The sequence below is a fragment of the Ostrea edulis genome, chromosome 9 (genome assembly GCF_947568905.1).
Source record: "Ostrea edulis chromosome 9, xbOstEdul1.1, whole genome shotgun sequence".
NCBI classification, from domain to species: Eukaryota; Metazoa; Mollusca; class Bivalvia; order Ostreida; family Ostreidae; genus Ostrea; species Ostrea edulis.
This window is the reverse complement of record NC_079172.1, coordinates 44924057-44947991: the sequence shown is the minus strand read 5'-3', so window position 1 is coordinate 44947991 and position 23935 is coordinate 44924057. Positions and strand designations below refer to the sequence as shown.

At 35.2% G+C, this 23935-nt stretch overlaps 3 protein-coding genes across 6 annotated transcripts in view; 1 reads left to right on the top strand and 2 right to left on the bottom strand.

The window, feature by feature from the left end:
- Positions 1-410: 410 nt before the first annotated feature.
- Positions 411-11249, bottom strand: LOC125658237 (D-beta-hydroxybutyrate dehydrogenase-like). 3 transcript variants are annotated; one of them, XM_048889423.2, is made up of 9 exons: positions 8584-11249; positions 8062-8235; positions 7752-7873; positions 6671-6793; positions 5929-6032; positions 4738-4810; positions 4314-4375; positions 4163-4216; positions 411-557 (listed from the first exon to the last, which is right to left on the bottom strand). In XM_048889423.2, the coding sequence occupies exons 2-9, from the start codon at positions 8145-8147 to the stop codon at positions 465-467; spliced, it is 717 nt and encodes a 238-aa protein (XP_048745380.1). In that variant the 5' UTR covers positions 8148-8235; positions 8584-11249; the 3' UTR covers positions 411-464. The 3 variants fall into 3 exon arrangements, with proteins under 3 accessions (XP_048745380.1, XP_048745379.1, XP_048745381.1); XM_048889422.2 differs by having other exon boundaries at positions 8076-8235; XM_048889424.2 differs by having other exon boundaries at positions 8062-11249.
- Positions 11250-11332: 83 nt separating this feature from the next.
- On the bottom strand, positions 11333-15322 carry LOC125658236 (uncharacterized). Its single transcript, XM_048889421.2, has 10 exons — positions 15166-15322; positions 14776-14833; positions 14569-14676; positions 14384-14477; positions 13918-14049; positions 13306-13408; positions 12423-12463; positions 12156-12201; positions 11747-11823; positions 11333-11594 (listed from the first exon to the last, which is right to left on the bottom strand). Exons 1-10 carry the CDS (start codon positions 15291-15293, stop codon positions 11569-11571), a joined length of 813 nt encoding a protein of 270 aa, XP_048745378.2. The 5' UTR covers positions 15294-15322; the 3' UTR covers positions 11333-11568.
- The window catches only part of LOC125658231 (acetylcholine receptor subunit alpha-like), a 16103-nt gene continuing 6534 nt past the window's right edge, over positions 14367-23935 (top strand). Inside the window, exon 1 of one of the 2 annotated variants that reach the window (XR_007363660.1) lies at positions 14367-14498. Coding sequence is in view for 1 of the 2 variants with exons in the window: in XM_048889409.2 (XP_048745366.1) it covers positions 21037-21339 (303 nt within the window). In the remaining variant the exon portion in view is untranslated. Of the gene's footprint in view, positions 14499-20918; positions 21340-23935 lie in introns of those variants that run through there. The other variant, XM_048889409.2, reaches the window with a different exon arrangement.

The following is a 23935-nucleotide window of genomic DNA, read 5'->3' as shown; positions in this document are numbered from 1 at the left end:
CTAAATTGATTATACCAAAATATGGATACGAATTGTCAATAACTAATCATTTTAAAGCATATCGTACATGTACAATAAACTATTTAAGTACATGTAAGTAACCAAGTGAATGAAATGTTGATGACGTCATAAATTGACTGTGGACATGCTTTGACCTCAGCTAACCACCAAAATATTCACAGGAAATATAGGATTTTAATACGGAGAGGAGAGGAGACTGACTCTCTCTCTCTCTCTCTCTCTCTCTCTCTCTCTCTCTCTGTGTGTGTGTGTGTGTTTCTACATGTATGTAATTTGGAAGATATACCGGATGTTCTGCATCACAGCTTTTTCTAGAGTCCTCTTCACAATTTTCTGCACCTTTTACAACTTTTTGTTGGAACACCCAAAAATAAGAATAAGACTGAAAAGATGATGCCAACTTTGGTATTGAAATAATGGCTCAATGATGAAATTGGTTTGATTCATTGCACTGTCATTGCCCCGTCCATAGGAACGGCGGTTCCTGTCATATTATCAGCATCCGGGGAACACAAGAAGAGAACCATACCAGCGATCTACAAACAAATTACATACCGAAGTAGGATATAGTATAAAAGCATTCTGGGAAAGATCGGTAAAGTTGGCTACTAGTAACTGGCTGGTTACTAGTGACTGGCTACTTAAAAAAAGAAAAGTTGGCTACTAGTAGCCAGCTACTTGAACCAGGAAAAGTTAGCTACTAGTAGCCAGCTACTAAAAGTAAGAAAATTAAGTTAGCTACTCGTAGCCAGCTACTACAAAATATAAAAGTTATAATTACTGATACCTCGCTACCAGATAAAGGTTAATGAGTTTGAAAATTATTATCTATCAGATTTATTTCTAAAGAGGACGAGGAGTCGTATGAAATTTCACGCTCAATTATCCCCAATTACATAACGTTGCAATGCAAAATACGAATAAACTTTTTCAACTGAGTGTTTACTTTAAAAGTGATGCAGATTGAATTCAGACCTTCAATCATTTGATATACCATCCATTTTGAGATATCTGTTACTTTTACAATTTGATTCGAGTTACCCTGAAATTTCAACATAAGTGTGAATACCGTAAGAAACTTTATGTTTGTATTAGATATCTGACGAATTTACGACTATACATATGACAAGAAGTGATAGATGGTGTTTTGGTACGCCACGAATTTTCAGATATCGCTCTTTAGGAAATCAGTTACTTATACATTTTGATTATCGGTACAATGAAATTTCAAGATACGTGTGAATACCTTAAGTAACTCCGTGTTTATATCATATATTTAATTAACTTACAACGATACGTATGGCGAGTAGTGATATTGGGGGTATCGTGATATGTCATCAATTTTCAGATATCACGCTTAAGGAAGTCAGCTACATATACCTTTTGATGGCAGGTAAACTGAAATTTCAAGTTTTTCGCAAATATCTTAAGGAACTCTGTATTTGTATTAGATATCTGACTAATTTACAACTATCTACATGAAGAAGTATCATATTAGGTATCTTGATATGCCAACAATTTTCGGATATCATACTTAACGAAGTCAGCTACTTATACCTTTTGATTGCAGGTAACATACAATTTCAAGTTTTCTACCAATGTTTTAAGGAACTCTGAGTTTGTATTAGATATCTGACTAATTTACAATTATCAAAGTGAAGAAGAGTGATATTAGGTATCTTGACATGCCATAAATTTCCAGATATCACGCTTAAGGAAGTCAGCTACTTATACCTTTTGATTCCTGGTATCCTGAAATTTCAAGTTTTTCATAAATATCTTAAAGAACTCTGTGCTTATATTAGATATCTGCCTAGCTTACAACAATCCATGTGAAATGGAGTGGTACTAGGATCTTGATATGTCATTAATTTTAAGATATCATGATTAAGGAAGTTAGCTACTTATACCTTTTCATTGCAGGTAAACTGAAATTTCATGTTTTATCAAATATTTTAAGGAACTCCGTGTTTGTTTTAGATATATGATTAATTTCTCAATCCACATATGACAAGATGTGCTATTAGTCATCTTGATATGCCATCAATCTTCAGATATCGCCCTTAACAAAGTCAGCTACTTATACCTTTTCATTCCTAGTAATCTAAGTTTTCCGTACATATCTTAAGGAACTCTGCGTTTGTAATAAATGTATCATTCATTTACCATCTCCCATATGACAAGGTGTGATATTAAGTAACTTAATATGCCATAAATTTTCAGATATCACGAGTAAGGAAGTCAGCTACTTATAGCTTTTGATTCCTGACAACCTGAAATTTCAAGTTTTTCATAAATATCTTAAGGATCTCCTTGTTTGTATTAAATATCTGACTAATTTACAACTATCCATGTGACCTTATGTTACCTGGAATCAAAAGGTATAAGTAGCTGACTTCGTTAAACGTGATATCTGAAAATTGATGGCATAATAAGATACGTATTATCACTCCTTGTCATATGTGAGTTGGTAAATTAATGATATATCTAATACAAACGCAGAGTTCCTTAAGATGTGTACGGAAAACTTAATATTAGTCAGATATCTAATACAAATACAGAGTTCTTTAAGATATTTATGAAAAACCTGAAATTTCAGGCTACCTAGAATCAAAAGGTATAAGTAGCTGACTTCCTTAAACGTGATATCTGAAAATTGATGGCATACCAAAATACCTAATATCACATCTTGTCATGCGTGCATTGGTAAATTAATCAGATATCTAAAACAAACACGGAGCTCCTTAAAATATTTTCTAAAAACTTGAAATTTCAGGTTACCTGCAATCAAAATGTACAAGTAGCCGACTTCCTTAAGCGTGATATCTGAAAATTGAAAGCATATTAAGATACCTAATATAACTCCTTGTCATATGTGTATTGGTAAATTAATCAGATATCTAAAACAAAAACGGAAATCCTCAAAATATTTACTAAACACTTGAAATTTCAGTTTACCTGAAATCAAAAGGTATAAGTAGCTGACTTTCTTAAGGGTGATATCTGAAAATTTATGGCATATCAAGATACCTAATACCACTCCACTTCACATGGATAGTTGTAAATTAGTCAGATATCTCGTCCTCTTTAGAAATAAATCTGATAGATAATAATTTTCAAGCTCATTAACCTTTATCTGGTAGCGTAATTATAACTTTTATATTTTGTAGTAGCTGGCTACGAGTAGCTAACTTTTCTTACCTTTAGTAGCTGGCTAGTAGTAACTGGCTACTAGTAGCTAACTTTTCCGGGTTCAAGTAGCTGGCTGCTGGCTACTAGTAGCCAACTTTTCTCTTTTTAAGTAGCCAGTTACTAGTAGCTGGTTACTAGTAGCCAACTTTACCGATCTTTCTGGGAAGGAGGTGAGAAGGTGATTCATGTACACGTGTACACGAGGTGAGAAGGCGATTTATGTACACGTTGAACGCGAAACGTACACACTCAGCACTGCAGTGAATAAATTAATGGGACGGGTTAGACGATTCGTACACACTCAGCACTGTAGTGAATAAATTAATGGGACGGGTTGGACGAATCGTACACACTCAGCACTGCAGTGAATAAATGAATGGGACGGGTTTGAAACCCCTGCACTTCATAGTACATCTACTAATGATTTTCATTGAATGATAACAATTGTAAGCTTCAATTGATGATATAGATAAAACATTCTTATACATATGTGATATTTTTTTTTATTTTATAAATTTGATCTATTTAGTTACTGTATAATATATACCGTAGTCTGTCGTATGTTATGTAAAACACGGCGTTTTTCTCATCATCATGCTTTTTTTTCACTCTTCCTTTGGTAACTCTAGCTTTTGCAAAAGCTTTCAAGTTATAAATCAGAAGGCATGCTTTGAAGGTTTTCTTTGGATTTGTCTTTAGTCACTACTTAAGTCATATAATAGATTAATTCTTAAACTAATGACAGGACAATTCTCTCTGTCTGGAAACCAAAGTGTTATTTATGGAGAGCTTAAATCTGTAACTACCTGAAAGTTACGGAGCTTTGGAGGTGCATCTCAAATTGAGTTACAAATACATCCTTAAGACTAAGATGTGTCTTATAAAACCAATCTTAAATCCATCTTAATCCTAAGATTCCTAGATATCTGCTGATGGATAAATTACGCACCTGGGAAGGGTCATTTATTTTTCGTGTCGGTGTAGCATTTGTGAACAAATCTTTCTGCAAATAAGATAAATCAATTCTTATTATCACAGGCTATAAATTCTTTTAGAATAATATATCATATTAAGTAGAAGCATAGTGAAATTTGTTTTACCTTAGCTTCTTCAATGGACTTCTTCGTTTTTTCTGCATGCATTTTCACTTGAGGTGCTACAACTTAATTTTGTTTTTTAAAAAACGTAATTAATTTTGTACATCAAAACACAGATGGGTGCAATATTTATGTTTTCCTTTCCAATTTATGCTGTATAGCAGTAGACATATAAATCATGAAATTTTACTCGGTTCTTTTTATATTTACATCCTATAACTCAGAAGCCACAGTGTCTGACTTGGTGACACTCGCCCACCATCGACTGTTGTAATCTACTTCACTGTTTGTTAGTTATCAGGTGATTCAGAACGGGGGATTCAGTTGTTCATTGTCTTATTTGAGTTAGTAAAACGTACCTATTTGCTTTTACTTTTTAGTCGCAAAACATTATTTCAGTACTTTTCTAATATTTTTTTCAACATACGTGGTGTGTCTGTCCATGCTGGACAAATGGCGTTGCATGTGATCCCAAAGGCTGCTGTGTCCATGGCCACTGCCTGAAGCAAGATCAAATTTCAATCTAAACTATCATGCAATTAATTGCTTTCAAATAGTTTTCTTCCTATGAAAATATCATAACATGTACCTGATTCGATCACCCACATTAAGAACGACCATGTGTTACAACGCTCACCCGAGTTAACCTGGCTCTACTGTTCTTCAAAATATATTAAGAGATTTTTTACCCTCGTTATTCCCTTTAAAAAATTGCAACATTATATTATGACCCCCCACCTAAGCCAAACGTAGTCATGACTAAACCCAACTTGAATCCACACAGCTTTAAGTTGTCCCTATATTTCCCTATATTCATGCATCATGTAAAACTTTATCAAATTCCTCGATTCTAGCCTCACCCTAACGACATGGTCCATATTTCTTATTTCATAAAACAATTTTCAAAATTTTCCCAATACCTTCTCATGTAAAACTCAGGTCGTTGATTGGAAGAAACCTGAATCTACACTACCCGGGGATGCTTGCACATATCGATGACTAATCCTGGTCCTACTATTCCTAAAAGTGTCATTTTTCAAAAATAAAAATTTGATCCCTTGTGGTCCCATTCTACCCACTGCGTCATGATTTGAACAGCTGAGGATGTTAGCACATGAATGCGACTAATGACTCGGAGGTCCCTGTTGTTCTACAGAGGATGATTTTGAAACGTTTTCTTACACACCCCTATTTAAAACATATTTTTTAGTCTAGTAAATTTCGAGAAAATGTTTGAATCAATCCACCCTATTGTAACACATTACTACTTGTCTCCCTTTGCAAAGAGAGATGGATCCGGAAATGAACAAACTTATACATACAAGTGTTTTACCCAAGAATACCATGTACTATTTGGATTGCATTGGCGGAATGATTCCGAAGAAGATAAAAATGTAAAATGTTTGCGAACAGATACATGTAGACGACTGGTCAGCAGAAAAGCTCACTTGACTCATGTTTGTCTACTTTCTTATCTATAAAAAGCCCAATTACTTAAGGACATTTACTTCATCATTTTCATAAATTTCTCTCAACCTACATGTAGTACGCATAGGTGAAGATCATAGTGATGGCAAAGAGGACGCTACTATTTACCCTAATACCATATGCACATTACCCGCGTAAGTCCAACTAGTCCTGTCTTAGACGAAATATACGGGGCTTTATTGTAGTGAGCCATCATTGCCATGACGGACGAAACGTTGACGATTTTCCCCCAGCCTGTAATTAAAACGTTATTGTACTTTCTATAAAACTTACTCTTGGAGAGCACAAGAGAAGAATTCGCTGAATTATAACTGAATTTTTTTTTTACTTCAATGTAGAGCAGTTAACAAGACGAAATATCAGCAGATGAAGAAATTTTATCAGTACATCAAATTTCGAAAGAAATATAAGACTGTACATAAACTCTCTATTTTGTATTGCTTATACATTTGTAGGAGTTGTGAGATTGATCACTGTTCGTTATCTTCACCTTTTATAAACTTGACTGAACAGTAATCTCATAATTCCTATAGAAATAAAGAATACAAAATCAAGAGTCGGCAAACACGGATCCCTGGATATACCAGAGGTGGGATCAGGTGACTAGGAGGAGTAAACATCCCCTGACAACCGATCACACCCGCCGTGAGCCCTATATATCTTGATCAGATAAACGGGGTAAAACATTGAGAACACGTGATCTGATGTCCATAAGAGCTCAGTTAATATACAATTACATTATTCACATGTTTTTCATATCCTGAGATATTTGTGATCTTCGTAATAACAAGATCAAACCTAATATCGTAGCAGTTATTGACAGAAATATTGTGAACATGGTCCAATATTTAACATTATCAGTCAAATTTCACCTTTTTTCTTCATTGATGGTATCACATGTTTGCTAAGCATGAATGGAACTGTCAAATTCACATGTATCAATTCGTTCCACTTTTCAAGAGGCATCTCATCAACAGGAGCTACATGTTGTATGCCTGAAATAGATATAATTTACTAAATGTACATTCGTTTCAAACAAGACGTTGAGGGTTATTTACATGTACTTTCTCACTCAAACTGTTCAAGTATGTGTAGTTAATGCGGTTTTTATCTGAAACAAGAGGTCTATGGGCCACATCGTTCATCTGTGTCACCTTGGCCCTGCCATTGTTCAGCTGTTGTGATTTATAAAAATATCAAACTTTATTCCCATGAAAATTTTTGACCCCATATTGTGGCCTCGACCTAGCCCCAAAAGATCACGACATAACTGATAGTGGATTCAAATAACATAGACATGCCTCAACACCAATATGATTAACATGATCTTGATGAGGTCATGGTCATTGATCAAGGCATGATTGATTGTATATTGTTTAACGTCCCTTTCGAGAATTTTTCATTTTTGCGGTGTCATCCGAAGGACCACCCCATTTAATCGCCTCTTACGACAAGCAAGGGATACTGATGACATATTCTAACCCGGATCCCCACGGGTTATGAAGACCTTGTCTTAAGAAATCTATATACAGAATATATTAAAAGGCAAGATTTTAATTTAAGTAGGTCAGACTTCCAGGTCAAGGTCACAGGGTCAAAATTCACAAAATAATAAGGTTTTACCATAAATATCCTACATACAAAACTCCTAACTTAAATAGATTTAGCTCAAAATGAGGAGATATTGAATAGGTCAGAATTTTTTTTTAAAATGTAGGTTAAACTCCAGGTAGAGAAAAAAATAAACGCCATTGTGTACAAGGTTTTGCCACAAAAAAATTATATGCTAAACAGGAAAGCCCCACCTAAAATAGTTCCGGCTGTATTTAATAGGTTTTGTTTCCTTAAAAATAGTCTGAGTTCAAGACCTTGATATAAGAAATATATAAACAATATACCGAAGATCTACTTGAAATTGTCCAGGTTATGTGCATGTATATCTAGATTCCTTACCGGCATTGTTTACAAGGATGTCGATTCCCTCGGGGAATAGCTGGTCAGCTTGATTACATAAATTTAGAACGTTGTTACTTTCCCGGAGATCGCATTGAATGTAGTGTACCTTACCGACAGCCCTGTCCGAAAAATAGAATATGTTAAATCTTTAGAGGGGTTCAAAATTGTTTTCTAACTTTTACTATTTCTAATCATTCTTTTTTCAACTAAAAATTACTGTACATCGCATGTTATTAAAAAAACACCTTATATTCTACTATTATGTAATGTCAATATTTGTGTCATATTATCAGAATGAAGACAGTACTTAAATCGACTTGCGTGCTCTGAATATCCTGCAAGACGTCCTTGGCGTTTTCTGGTGATCTTGAACCCGTAACAATAACGGAGCATCCCTTGGACGCCAAAAGTTTGGCGGTGGCTTGTCCAATCCCACTGGTTGACCCGGTTATTAACGCTGCTTTCCCAGTTACGAACATGGCTATATAATGGAAATTTTAATGTAAATACCAGCCTTCTGTAATGGCCATGATATGTTTTAAATGACGCTCACACGTGTAGTTAACGACGGACAGACATGTAGAAGACGGAAAAGGTAGTCTCCAAATATCGCTACGTCGCAGGTAACTCGAGAATTAACTACAAGTTACAACTTACACACCTTCTGTTTGTGATCCCATGAAGCTAGATTTCAGTGTGTCATATATGCATAGTCATGTTTAATGCCTGACCCGTAAAAATATAAACTACAAGTAAATATGTACCTCAGAATAGAATTAGTTCTGTTCTTTTTTAAATTCAAACCCAGATTCATATAAATATTGCCTACCTATAACAGCTGTGTAACAGTACGTGTAGATCAAGGCCCGCTTATCGTTTTCACAATACTAAGATAGAGGTTTAATTTCAATGTAGAGAAGTAGGGCAAGATTAACAAGGTAAAGTTAACTTCATATTAAACGTGTAAACATTATGTACAAATAGAGGGAGAATATTATTCCAATGTATAATTTTTCCTTGTATGTAATATATTTTAATATACAACGCTGCATTAAAAGAATGGCAAAGAACTAACGTTTTATCTTATAAAAACGGATGTTTACACCGGAAGTTAAATGTTATTTTCCCCCCAGTTGGTTCAATTTAGCAATTCATAATGTGATGGAAACAAAAATACCGTACTTGACCTTTTATAAAGCGTTCAGTAAATAAGAAATGAAAAAGATCATTTATGATATCGAACGGAGTGACGAAGTTTTCTGAAATCAATAAATATCCACCTCTGGTACAGTATTTCCAGGGGTCCGTGTTTGCCCAACTCTTAATTTTGTATTACTTGTGGGAGTGATGAGTTGGACTGTTCGTTATCTTCACTTTTTCATGTAAAATCAAATTCTAATTGTAATTTCTGCGCTTGATATGAAATATTTAAAATGCATTTTTTTTTATCTTGTATCATGATTCTCATAAATATACTTCAAATGACTGTATCGAATTTCCTATCTCAATATATGACCGAGTAGAAAATGGGTCAACGTAACGAGAATTCCACCGTCGTCAAAAAGTATGTTCCCAACAGATAGGCGCGGAAGTGGGTATGTGTATATATATATTATATGTGTGAATATTCCTATGGGCTCTGTATTAGATATTTATGTTTATACAAGAGTTAAACTCTCTCTCTCTCTCTCTCTCTCTCTCTCTCTCTCTCTCTCTCTCTGTGTGTGTGTGTGTGTGTGTGTGTGTGTGTCATTATCGGGGTTACCTAAAAATCTCTTCAGAACGATAGAATATTTACATAGATAGAAAACTAAATAGAAATGCAAATTAACACTTAAACTAAGCTACACAACCTGATAACAAACAGAACATCAACATATTGAAATTATCGAGTGAAATAAGGGGTAATAAAAACTGAATTAAATCTAGATAGATAGATAGATACATGTATCTTGAAAGAGACACTACAGCTCATTTTCCACATTTTAATCTGGTGTATTTTAAAATACGTATTGATAAAAATTATATCGATTATATTCGGACAATTTAGATGCATCGAGATGCTCTCAACTGCGCTTCGAAGATTATCCGGAATGCAACTCGGACTGAAGGGGAGAATCAATTTTCTCTCCTAATAAGTATATTTTACCTCAAACAATGAACAGTTTAACGTCAAGTAATATAACTAATATAACATGCTCAAACATGTACACACACTTACAATGGTGACCGTATAGAAACCGTAAGAACTGTAACATTTCATTTAAAAATATTTTATACATGACGACAATGCAAGGTGAAGATAACGCACAGTGATCAATCTCGTAACTCCTACAAGCAATACAAAATAGATAGTTGGGCAAACACGGACCCCTGGACACACCAGAGGTGGGATCAGGTGCCTAGGAGGAGTAAGCATCCCCTGTTGAACGGTCACACCCGCCGTGAGTCCTATATCCTGATCATGTAAACGGAGTTGTCCGCAGTCAAAATTAGTGTGTCAAGAATGGCTTAACAATCGGTATGAAACACGTCAGACAGCATTTGACCCAATGATAGGTTGTATTGACGAACTAGATCGTTATAACGACCATAGAATTTGCGAAATGCTGACTTCAATCGGGACTGTTGAAACCCCAGTACCATCAACTTGTTTGTCAGTAGCTTACCTCGATTTAAAAACTGACTATACCCAGAACAAGCTCTTGCATATCGAATCAGTTGATACATATTAACACCATATCCAGGTGATAATGGAATATTGCTACATAAATATGGGAAGTTGACGATGGAGAAGCTGAAATCACCCCGTTTGTCATACAGTTGAGTTTTCAGTTTGCCGTTAATGTCTACTTTCAATAAAATATCTAAGTATGAAGCAGAAATGGACGACTCTGTGGTGTCCTCTATTTCGAGCTCACAGTGATATATCAAATCGATTGAATAATCTAACAAGCAGGGCCAAGTGTTTTGAATATGGTATCGAATACAGCTAAAATAGTACTTCTGAAAATTCGAATGCTTGGTATTTGTTTCTGCTTGTGAAAGATCCCAGACCTTACAAAATAACTTTATTTTAAATTGTGGTGATGTTCTTGTCAAGCACTATATTTTCTGGTTTTTGTTGCGTATAAAATAACGTTGAAATATGTCTACCAATTTCCACAAAGTAATGAAGGCATGTTTCGATTTAAATTGAGGAAAAATATTTTAGGAAAAGGCTACTTCTATTGTACATCATGGTATTCATTATGATACCACAAAGTGAGATAATGTGTACTCTGAAGGTCAGTGTATTGAATATAATATTATTGAATGTACTATTGAATATGATACTATTGAATATAATTCTATTGAATATACATGTAATACTATTGAATATAATACAAATGTACTATTGAATATACATGTAATACTATTGAATATATTACTATTGAATATACACGTAATACTATTGAATATACATCAATCTAATTAAGATTACACATGTAGCTGTTTTGAATCCGCCACCGCTAGTATGCGAGCTGATCTATATACATGTAACAATATTGATTATAATAATACAATGAAAACAGTGCTTTGAATATTTTGATTTATTTTATTCATTTGATGACTAAAGCTAATTGTGATTATGAGTACATGTAAGTACGCAAATGATGGGACAATATTTTTTTGTATATATCACACATCTTAAAAATCTTCAAACAAAATATACCTTTGTGTTATATACATGTAGAATATCATTTTAAATGCAAACTGTTTAGGAAGATTAGTAAATGCATGATTCATATTTCCATCCGTCAGAGATTCGTCTTTATGCGTTGGGCAGTTGAACACGTTCTAAAATAAAGTAGAATAGCATGATTTATCGTTGTATCGATATGCTGTCTTCAGCATTACATGCAATGATATCACACAGCAGTAACTACTATTACCATAGAATGAGTTAAAGCTACCACACATGTGCATTTGAAATTTAGTCTCCCACTTACCCTGATGCAGTCTGTCGTATAGTAGGTACAGGCACCACACCAGTACTATAATCCCAGCAGTAATCGAGATGAACAGCCTGTATGAAAATTCAAAATGAATAGTTCCACCTCCCAGTCCATTCCCACTCACAAAGTTGGATCAGACATCATTTACAGTATTTAATTACAATGCCAGTCTGTCACTGTATTTACAGGTCACTTGTACTTACATGATTACAATGCCAGTCTGTCACTGTATTTACAGGTCACTTGTACTTACATGATTACAATGCCAGTCTGTCACTGTATTTACAGGTCACTTGTACTTACATGATTACAATGCCAGTCTGTCACTGTATTTACAGGTCACTTGTACTTACATGATTGCAATGCCAGTCTGTCACTGTATTTACAAGTCACTTGTACTTACACAGCTGGTTTAATGGAGTAATCATCCCGTCCTCGTTTTCCGATCACTACAATAATTGTAACTTGTTCACGCTTCAAATATATATATATATATATATGACAAATTTAGACAAAGTGTAGGTAGGTTGCTCTTTTTTCACCAAGGTGTTTAAGAAAAAAGAAAATGATCACGTTAACGACTTCATGTATTCAAAACCTGTGTGTTTCCCCATAATGTAGTGATAAAAACCCATGTGTTTCCCTATAATGTAGTAATAAAAACCCTTACCTTGGTGCTGTTTTGTTTTCACTTTGTATCTTGGAAACAAGCTGAAATTGAATGTTAAGAATTGAATAGAATAATATGCTTCTTTGAACATCGTTCATTTTTATGGTTGAGTGGATTAAAAAATCAAGGATTAGTGAAGAACAATTAGAAACGAAGAAGAGAGGTTACCTGCACTTGGATTTACGTACTAATGATAATAATTATTGTATTCTGGCAATGCTACAAAATTATTAATGGTACTACAAACTATTGGACGAAAAAAAACATTGAGAGTGCCATTTGGTACTGATAAATGCTGCTGATTACTGATATCACACAGTTGGTACTGATAAGTTTTGATAATTACTTATGATGTAATTGTATGATAATTTCTGTCGGTACTCATTAATATTGATATATGTACTGTTACTCGCACGAGAAGTGCTTAGGAAATATTGTCGGTAATCTGAAGTACTGACAATTGTTTTGCCTGTTATTTTCTTTGCAGAAAGTGTGAAGATGGGTGAGGGCAAAACAAAAATTTATAACGGCGGTGTTTAAAAATATTCATTCAAAAACAACTTTTCATGATATGTACATTGTTTTTAAGGTCTAGTTTTATTTGTGTCTAACATGTTTCATACCGATTGTTAAGCCGCACACTAATTTTGACTACAGGGTGTTTACCTGATCAAGATATAGGGCTCACGGCAGGTGTGACCGGTCGACAGGGGAGCTTACTCCTCATAGGTATCTGATCCCACCTCTAGTATATCCAGGGGTCCGTGTTTGCCCAACTCTCTATTTTGTATTGCTTATAGGAGTTAAGAGATTGATCACTGTTCGTTATCTTCACCTTTCACGAGAGAGCATTAGGTTATTCTACTTCGGTAATTTCACGTACCTTTTGCAGTTGCAAGGATCGGGTCCGAAATAACCTCTTCCAGTATCGCACTTACACAACATTCTACACCCAGCTTTTGGAAAGGCAGTTGTCATTATTGTATCTATCAATGCATAAAAATGTAAGACTTATACATTACTGTACAAAACAAGGCACAATTTGAATTCTGGTTTTAAACATTTATTTTGATATTTATATTATATCAGGAACATTATCACCTCTAGGATTTCTTTGCCGTGATGAGATGTTTTACATGATTATGTAACAATAGTCAACGATCACCAGCATGTGGTGTTTATGTCTCCACTGATTCGATACGCGAGGGCATATTCTGCTTATCAGTTTTTAAACTGCTTTCATACCAATTGTTATGCCTTCTTTACATATTGATTTTAACTACAGAATACTCCTACTATCTGATAAAGATAGAGGTCTCCCATCAGGTGTGACCCGTCAATAGGGGATGCTTACCCATCCTGGGCATTTGTTTCATCTCAGAGGTCCGTGTTTGACCTGCCCTTAGTTTTGTATTATTTACAGGATATATGAGACGGCTTACTATCGTCGTCCGTTTCATGTATATTAAGTCTGAATGCACTATCTTTAAGATACCTGGTGGACACTTCGCTGGGATACAAGGCACGGGAAAGTTGGAGTCTGTAGCATCAGGAAGATAGGCGTGGGGTCCACATGGCAAGCAGAAATCTTCCGTGTTGTTTACTCGGCAAGTTTGTACATAGTTTCCTGTGTTCAAATAACCATGATTGTATTCCAAGTTGTACTTCTATCCATTTATTATTTTTTTTATTGTGACACATTGCCTCTGGCTTTCTTTCATTTTTTATAGTTTTATTCCGGAATAGAGATTCATTTTGTAAGGAAACAATACGAGCTATGCAAATGCCTGTGAAATATACAACAGATTGGCCAATCCATATTTTGTATTTCATATGTATCATTGTATCACTTGAAGCGTGTACAGAATATAGAATTCCTAACTTCATGTAACAGAACCAAATGTATTAGCTTTGACACATACATATATGTTTTTATTTATTTACAAAACAGTCACTAGTACCTGGAGCACATGCTATCCCCTTACAACAAACGATTTCGCCATTTGGTCCATCATGGCTGACTAATTCGGTTGGACAATCAGCCGTAGAGAAAGTCTGGTGAAAAATGCGTAATTAGTAGGTATCTCATATAACATTGAATTTGAATAAGAAGTTCACTTGATATATAGGGATGGAGATGACATACCAGTAAAACTGTGAGAAGAATTGTAAACTTCTTGGGTTTGAAGGGTTTGTAAATCTTGCGGCGAACTACTTTGGTACCGAAAACTAAACATATCACATCAAAGAAGACCTGGAAGAATGAAATCAGCTTTAACTAGTCATAACAGTTCATTATGTAAAAAGTAAGAAAGAAATATCATTTCACTAATACATGTTATATCATAAATACCTTGATGAAGATGATGGAAGATACAATCTGTGCCACATTCCCGTTAGAAAAAAGGTACCTAAACAAGGCATATCAGAATTCATAAAAAAAAATTGATAAAACGTTTTCTGTTTTGATTTAATATGGAGTATAACATGCTTAAACTGTTAAAACTTTATTCTTAACCTGCTGTTACTAGTGAGTGAATCTCTATTCATACATCAAACTATCATACACACAAGTTATTTCATCTGAAGACTAATTATTTTCCTACCTTTTACATACGTATACTATAGTACGGTAGTTTAAATTGGTCTATAAAAAGGTAAGATATTTTTAGATTTCTATACCAAGCTATATTTATTCCTCTTTGAAGTATGCTTGTTGGTTTCAATACATATATATACTTACATCAACTTGTATCCACTGTTTGTCTGACTTGACCAAAGTCCCTTCAAAGTAAATAATATAAACAACAAGGGGGCTATTGTTACTTTAACCCACGATAAATACTCCTCATTGTCCACAGTATTCTCCATGATGTTTACTAATAAAAAAAATTATGACGTGTATTTAAAAACAGGTTAGTCTACTTTCGTTTCATTTAAATCTTTAATAAATGGATAAAAATAAAAAAGTATAATGTACATGTAATTGGTTTTATTTTATTTATCAGCAATAGAACTATTGATGATTTTATGTATACAATATCCATAATGCACATTATGAATATGAAGCTTTGATTACCGATTTGATATAAATAGAACCTTTAAAATTAGAATGGTTATTTTCAACCGTGTTTGTAAACGATATAAAAAGACGATTTTTTTAAATGCTAATACTTTTTACAGACGTTGCATAATTAATACATGCAATTAACTCAGTTGGAGTTTTAATATTTTCAAAACATGATTAGCTAGGTAACGTTATAAGTTTATTGTTCTACTTGAAAATAATTGCACCTTTCTGATATGCATGTAATGTTTTTGTGTGGGATACTAAGGAGGATGGTCAAGTACATGGGACTCTTGTTTATTAATGGATCTTTTTGAAATATATTCAGTGGAAGAAACATCTGATGTTCGTTGATAGTGAGATTATTTTGATTGCTTACTAAATTTTACAAATGAAGATATAGGGCTCATCTCTGGTGTGTCCAGGGGTCCGTGTTTGCTCAACTCCCTATTTTGTATTGCTTATAAGAGTTGTGAGATTGATCGCTGTTCGTTATCTTCACCTTTATAGCTTAAGCCTGCAAGGTACATGTACGTGCTTCATAGTTTGACTCTCTTTAAATAAAACTTAAAACTGATCTATGGCACGCTCATTTCATAAAACTAATTCAAGTTTATTAATGGAGATGATATATTATGGCGCGTCAGCTATCATATGTATACACTCGCTTACCATACTTTAGGGTTGTTAAAACATTTTCATATATCACGAGATTATATCTATCGGAAGAACTGGGTCATCCATCTGTATATTATAATTTTAAGTCGTTAACTATTGTGAATGATAAGCTATATTCAAGAATCGTATATAATAATTGACAATTGTAAACAGCTTATCCATCTGACTGTTGGAATTTGGTTCTATAAACTGTTTTGATCTTATGTCTATTTTCTAAGCTGAGAGAATATAAACCACCTACTTCTTGTGTGGTTTGCTTGCCATTTCTTCCACAAATTAATGCATGAACAAATGAAGATAACGAACAGTGATCAATCTCATAAATCCTATAAAAATACAAAATTAAGATGAGGCAAACACGGGTCCCTAGACATACCAAAGATGAGATCAGGTTCCTTTCTAGTAGGAGTAATTATCCTCTGTTGACCGACCACACCCGCCGTGAGCCGTTTATCACATACATGTATCTAATGTCTCTATACAATTTTTTTTACCGACCCCGTGTGGATCCGAGTTAGAATAGGTCCTCAGAACCCCCATCGCTTGTCGTAAGAGGCGACTAAATGGGGAGGCCCTTCGGATGAGACCGCAAAAACAGAGGTCCCGTGTCTCAGTAGGTGTGGCACGATAAAGATCCCTTCCTGCTCAATGGCCATAAGCGCGGAACATAGGCCTAAATTTTGCAGTCCTTCAACGGCAGTGGTGACGTTTTCATATGAGTGAAATATTTTCGAGAGGGACGTTAAACAATATTAAATCAATCAATACCATTTTTACCGTAAACTAATTTATGTCTTTAGTTGTTCTATAACTATCCGATTAGAGATCGCCAACAGTCACGCTGCAACATTGTGGTAGTACCCCCCCCCCCCCCCCCCCCCGATACCTCCCTGTGTTGTGTAAATTAGTCACATCCTAAACGTTATCTAAATCAATCAAACCCCAACATCGTATTTGCTAGTCACACCCCTATTATATTGTATCCACCAGTCATACCCTTACATTGTGTCCGTCAATCTCAATCTGTCACTCGAATTCTTCCAATCATTCTAATGCAACTGTTGTGTTAGCTGCATTTTGATTGTTTATCCGAGTGACTCAGTTACCCAAAATCATTTCTTTGAATTGCGTCTGTAGTAGACTATGCTATACCTCCAAGCATTGAAAAGAGTCAGTTCAGTTATCGTGTGTTTTATAACGTCTTACTACTAGTGTGAGTTATCCTTCAGCTGAGCAAAGAACGATAACTCTGTTAATGAAAGTGGTATAATTCATTTTAAATCAATCAATGCTTCAATATGACGTGCTCATCTTTTCCAAAGTTTACTATAACCAAAGCTGTCGAGCTGATGCTCTTTTGGGTTTGGGTTTTTTTTTTTTTTTTTTTTTTTTTTTTTTTTTTTTTTTTTACATAAAGTGTGCAGTTTTGTTAGGTTAAATTGACCAGATATGATAAAATACATTTATGTGGTTACTGTCTTGATATATTAGGGACGTCTGGAGGCGAGTAATACGCTAGGTAGAGAGGACAAGGCTTTATGCCATACATTTTCAAGAAAGTTACATCGAATTTTGTTAATCCTGCAACATGATATTAAGTCAAAATTTAAAGTATTCAATGTAAAACTATCTTATTTCATATCTAGTAAATGGATGGTGGGATTTTTGTAATCATGGTATCATTTTGACGGTTTCATCAAATAAAAATAATCCACCATGGGAACTTTCGAAATTATCTTAAATGCTTGATTTTTTTTTCACCTAGAATTTAACATTGGAGTCTATGGGAAGAGAGCATGTTTCATTAAAATATTTTAAAGAGAAATTATATTTTCATACAAATCTCTTGATAAGAAAGTTACAATTACTATGTCTTTATGAAAATATGAAAATAAAATCATTTACCACACACATTCTTAGAAATTTAGATTTTTCTTATTTTATTATTATAACGCTTCAAAAAAGTCTCAAGTGCAAAAACGTCAGCTTCTAATCATTTACCAGTCAAGTGATTTTCATCTACTTCACTTTCATCATTATTTAACAATAAAATTTTTTGTTGATTTAAATTCTTCAAATTTGTTCACTATCCTTTCATTATACGAGGATTGTTCGATATGCAATGTGTATTGTACGATATCTCAAAAGCATTCGACTCAAATAGTGAAATGAGCATTACATCCCTTCAAAGTATTTTCCACGGTTTGAAATACATAATTTCAATCTCTGAATCCAATTCTGAAATGCGTCGCGGTACGCTGATTTAAGTAGACCTCTGAGGAACTGACTGATGACTGAGCGAAGGGCTTGTCGGGACATGCAACGACGACTAGATAATAACTTTCTAAGTTTTGGAAAAAGGAACAAAGTCACACGGGGCTCGATCTGGAGAGTATGGTGGACGTGGCAAGATGGTAACCTTCTCCGACTCAAAAAGTGCTTCACAGCCTCAGATGTATGTGATGGAGCATTATCATTGAGTAGATGAACATGCCTAAATCCTGACACAGGGCGTCGTGTATGATAATATTTCTTGAGCTTTTTTAGTATAACATCTAGGTAATACCGACCTGTAACACTTTTGCCCTTCGGCACCGGTCATACCATCACATGAGAATATGCAAAAAAGAACCTTCTTTGTACTTATGGTTCTTTTGACAACTACAGGCCTTCTACCGTGTTTAGTTAGCCATATTTGTTTCGAATTTTTCTTACTGGTTCGAAATATCGAACCCATGTTTCGTCACTAGTAACAATATTTGCAAATTTCTTTGATTGAATTTGGGAAACATTTCGAGCAATTGCTTAGCGGTTTGTACTCGTACCCGTTTTTGGTCATCTGTCAATATATGCGGTATCCATCTGGCATAAATCTTTCGTACTTTCAAAATACGCTTCAAAATGAAATGCACCCGTGATAGCGATATGCCAATAGCTTTGGCAATATCACGAATCGTGTATCTGCCATCACATTCAATTATTTCCCTGACTTTTGAGACATTTACCTTGCCTGTTACAGTCACAGGTCGGCCAGATTTTACTGCATCTTTGCCGGACTCTGTGCCAGTCAGGAATTTCATTCTCCACGTACGAACTGTCTCATAAGACACCTTATCAGACCCATACGTTTCCCCAATTCAGTAAAAATGTGCATTACCGAGTGACAGAGTTGTGTGCGAACTTTTATATATTAAGCTCTAATTTCATCAATATTCTCAACCCGTTTCCAAACCATTTTTACAACAGTGGTCAACGACTGGTTCTATTGAAATGACTATAAGTTTAGAACCGTTGGAAAAGTATTGAATAGAGCTATTCAAGAGTATCATCATCCACGAAATCGTGCAAAGCGTTATCGTGCTGTGGTACAATACACATTACATATCGAACAGCCCTCGAACATTGAATACCTTTTAATGCTATTTCAACTACTGCAATTTGTTCATTTTCCGTTGGAATGGTAACGGATTACTCCGTTTACCTGATTGAGATATTGGGATAATGACGGGTTGACCGGTCAACAGGAGGTACTTACTCCTCCTAGACACCTGATCCCATCTCTGGTGTCTACAGGGGTCCATGTTAACCCAATTCTAATATTTGTATTCGTTATAGCTGTTATGAGATTGATCACTTTTCGTTATCATCGCCTTTTCATACATCTAGTTTCATAATATGTGGTTTATGTAAATAAAGCAGTAAAATAACACACTACGCTATCTTGTAGCTACATGTATGACATGCTTACTAAACATCGTATTAATATGCACAAGCATCGATGGCTTGTACATATTGAGGCTAAGCTACCTCGGGGTATCGTCCAAATATCACTTTGGGTTATACAAAATGTAGGTCGTTATAACGATCTAATTTATCAATACAACCTGTCATTGGGTAAAATGTGTCATACCAATTGAGGCTATTCTTTACTACGGATTACTCCGTTTAACCAATCGAGATATAGGGCTCATGGCGGGTATGACAGGTCAACAGGGGATGCGCACTTGATCCCACCTCTGGTATGCCCAGGGGTCCGTGTTTGCCCTACTCTTTATTTTGTGTTCTGTATAAGAGTTATGAGATTGATCACTGTTCGTTATCTTCGCCGTTGAATATGGTCAATTTAATCAGCAACTGTAACAACAGACACTTTCACCGAGTCTGCCTGGTTTTCCAAATGAATGATCTTGAGGAAATCAAAGAACAAAACCTATGATTCGATTCAATACCTGATCCCACCTCTACTATGTCCAGAGGCACGTGTTTGCCAAAGTATCTCTTTTGTATTCATTGTGGGAATTATGCAATTTATCACTGTGTGTTATCTTCACCTTTCATGCAACAATGCAGGATGCGAACTTGAAAGGAAAACATGTATGTTCCTCCTGATTAAATCAAAATGATATTTAATCAAACTAATATTTAGCATACACATAAAACTGAGTTCCGAGTTTGGGATACATGGCATGTAATAGGTAGAGAACAATTTTCACATAACATATCAATATGATGAAGAGGGTTTTAATTGATTGAGTTTTTCTCCAAATCACCTTTGCTCGTTCTACATCGATACATGTGAAAAATATCAAATATCTTGTGCACGTGGAATTAAAAACATGTCTAAACTTTAGTGAGCTTATGTTTATATCCGTAAGGGTAACTGGAGTTCAATCTTGATTATATTCCTTTTCACGCACTATTTGATTTTGGATGTACATAAATATTTTTAAAGTTTCTTTCCATTTCATTTCTTGTCATTGAACAAAGCGTACCTCTAAAGTACTGAGTATTAACTAACTCCTATATAATACATCTTCATGAAATAATTCTATTACTGATCGTTGTTTAGCTAGTTTCCATTCTAAAGTGATGGCGTTTTCTCTGTACCTCGTGTTAGCAGTTTGTGGATTAGTGTCTGCTCAGACTCCTCACCAGGTAAAGGCTCTCGTCAACAATCTTCTCTCAGATTACGACAAGAGAGTTCGGCCTGTGGCGGACCAATCATTACCGGTGATTCTAGACGTCAGTTTTAATCTCATCAGTATCATTGGTGTTGATGAAGTAAACGAGAAGCTAGAAACGTCCGGTTTTCTTACGATACAGTGGGATGACGCCATTTTGACTTGGGATTCCGCAACGAATAATGACATCTCCAAAATATTTCTGCCTCAGGTACACTAATGCTATATAATAGTTTTGAATGAAATTGTAAAAACAGCAAAGGAACATAGGAAATAAATGAAACATTTATCATTAGACAGTAATTTGTAAGAAATCTGTAAAACACTGTGAAATGTAACGTTCACTATAATCAGGTTCTTCACAGTACACGCAACATTGCTGGACAGGCGAAGAGAGAGCTGGATTTCTGAATAATGGAAACGTGTATGCTTTAGCACAGTTAGGCTAAAGACATATTATCTTCTCGTTAGAATATATGTATTTACTGTCAAGAATTGGTTTCTTCATCAAGTCTATTTACAGATTTCCGATTTTTTTTTTTAAATAATAATGGTGGAAACATTAGTCATTCTATTTTTCTGCCGTTACTGTTACATGATAAGCTATATATATATATATATATATATATATATATATATATATATACATACCAAGAAATCCTGTCCGGTCTGAATTCGTTGGCTTCAATAGGACCATATTACATGCTGATTAATAGTAGCCGTCGCTTATCTCTTAATTGCGGTCACTGATTTATAACGGTTTTTCTATACCGTAGATTTTGCTAGGAATTTCTTGGTATGGTAAACGAGTAAAATAGGATATAGCCGAGTTTGGAACAGAAAATTTGAAAGGTTGGGAGGGGGAGGGGTTAAAAATAATTTTAAAAATATGAGCTACTGTATCAATAAACATTCTGCATACAGAAAGGTATACATGTATTCAATATTCTACAAAATAAGCCGGCATCGGGATCGATCATCTAATGTGTAAAGGTATCACACCGGTAATTGTCCATTCAAAATGAACTTAGTCAATTGTAGCAATTGTAGTTCCATATATTTAGAAGAATGATCTTTTCTCCTGCGCGATTCTTCTCATTTCCTCTTCTTTTCTCATAATTGTTGTACCCCTGATTAGGAAATTCTGTGTAATTTTCGGAAATAATCAGTTGCATATAAAGGAACTATTTGATGTTGGTAGATCAGGCTACTTCCTGAGGTGCACTCAGGCTGTTTACACACATGTGACAAACATGTGGACTTGAGGGTAGTCTTGTTCGCGGGTAAAAACTTTCGAAAATTCTGCGTAGGATGTTGTTAGCTCACCCGATCCGAAGGCTCAAGCTTTTCTGATCAAAATTTATCCGTTGTCTGTCGTCGTTGTTGTCGTTGTAAAACTTTTCACAATTTTATCTTCTTCTTCAGAACCACTGGGCTAATTTCAACCAAACTTGGCCAAAAGCATCCTTGGGTGAAGGGCTTTCAAGTTTGTTCAAATGAAGGGCCATATCCCTTTCAAAGGGGAGATAATCACAAAAATGCAAAAATAGGGTGGGGTCATTTAAAGATCTTCTCAAGAACCACTGGACCAGAAGAGCTGAAATTTACCTGAAAGCTTCCTGACATATTGCAGATTCAAGTTTGTTCAAATCATGGGCCCCGGGGGTTGGATGGGGCCACAATAGGGGATCAAAGTTTTACATACAAATATATAGGAAAAATCTATAAAAATCTTCTTCTCAAGAACCACTAAGCCAGAAAAGCTGATTTTTACATGAAAACTTTCTGACATAGTGCAGATTCAAGTTTGTTCAAATCAAGGCCCCCGGGGGTAGGATGGGGCCACAAGGGGGATCAAAGTTTTACATACAAATATATAAGGGAAAACTTTAAAAAATTTCTTCTCAAGGACCACTAAGCCAGAAAAGCTGATTTTTACATGAAAACTTTCTGACATAGTGCAGATTCAAGTTTGTTCAAATCATGGCCCCCAGGGGGTAAGATGGGGCCACAAGTGGGGGGGGTCAAAGTTTTACATACAAATATATAGGAAAAATCTTCTTCTCAATAACTACTGAGTCAGAAAAGCTGATAATTACAAGAAAACTTTCTGACATAGTGCAGATTCAAGTTTGTTCAAATCATGGCCCCCAGGGGGTAGGATGGGGCCACAAGGGGGGGGGGTCAAAGTTTTACATACAAATATATAGGAAAAATCTTCTTCTCAATAACTACTGAGTCAGAAAAGCTGATAATTACAAGAAAACTTTCTGACATAGTGCAGATTCAAGTTTGTTCAAATCATGGCCCCAGGGGGTAGGATGGGGCCACAAGGGGGGGGGGGTCAAAGTTTTACATACAAATATAGGAAAAATCTTTAAAAATCTTCTTCTCAAGAACCATTGGGCCAAAGAAGTTGACATTTACATGAAAGCTTTCTGACGTAGTGTAGATTCAAGTTTGCAAAAATCGTGGCCTCCAGGGGTAGTTGGGGCCATAATAGGGACTAAGTGTTTACATGCAAATATATATGGAAAGTATTTAGATATGGGCCAAGGTGACTCAGGTGAGCGATGTGGCCCATGGGTCTCTTGTTTTTGCGTTGTCGGCAGACGAGACGGGTAACAATGAGCATTTCCAACAGCGTTATTCGGCATTAGCGCGTTATTGGCATCAATTTTAACAAGTGATAAATTACAACTTTCTCTAACGATTCATTCAAAATATGTTATGATATCCTTCCTTAGAGATCAAGCGCAAGGGGGGGAGGGGGGGGGGCACAATTTGTAATTTTAGCCATTAATGTG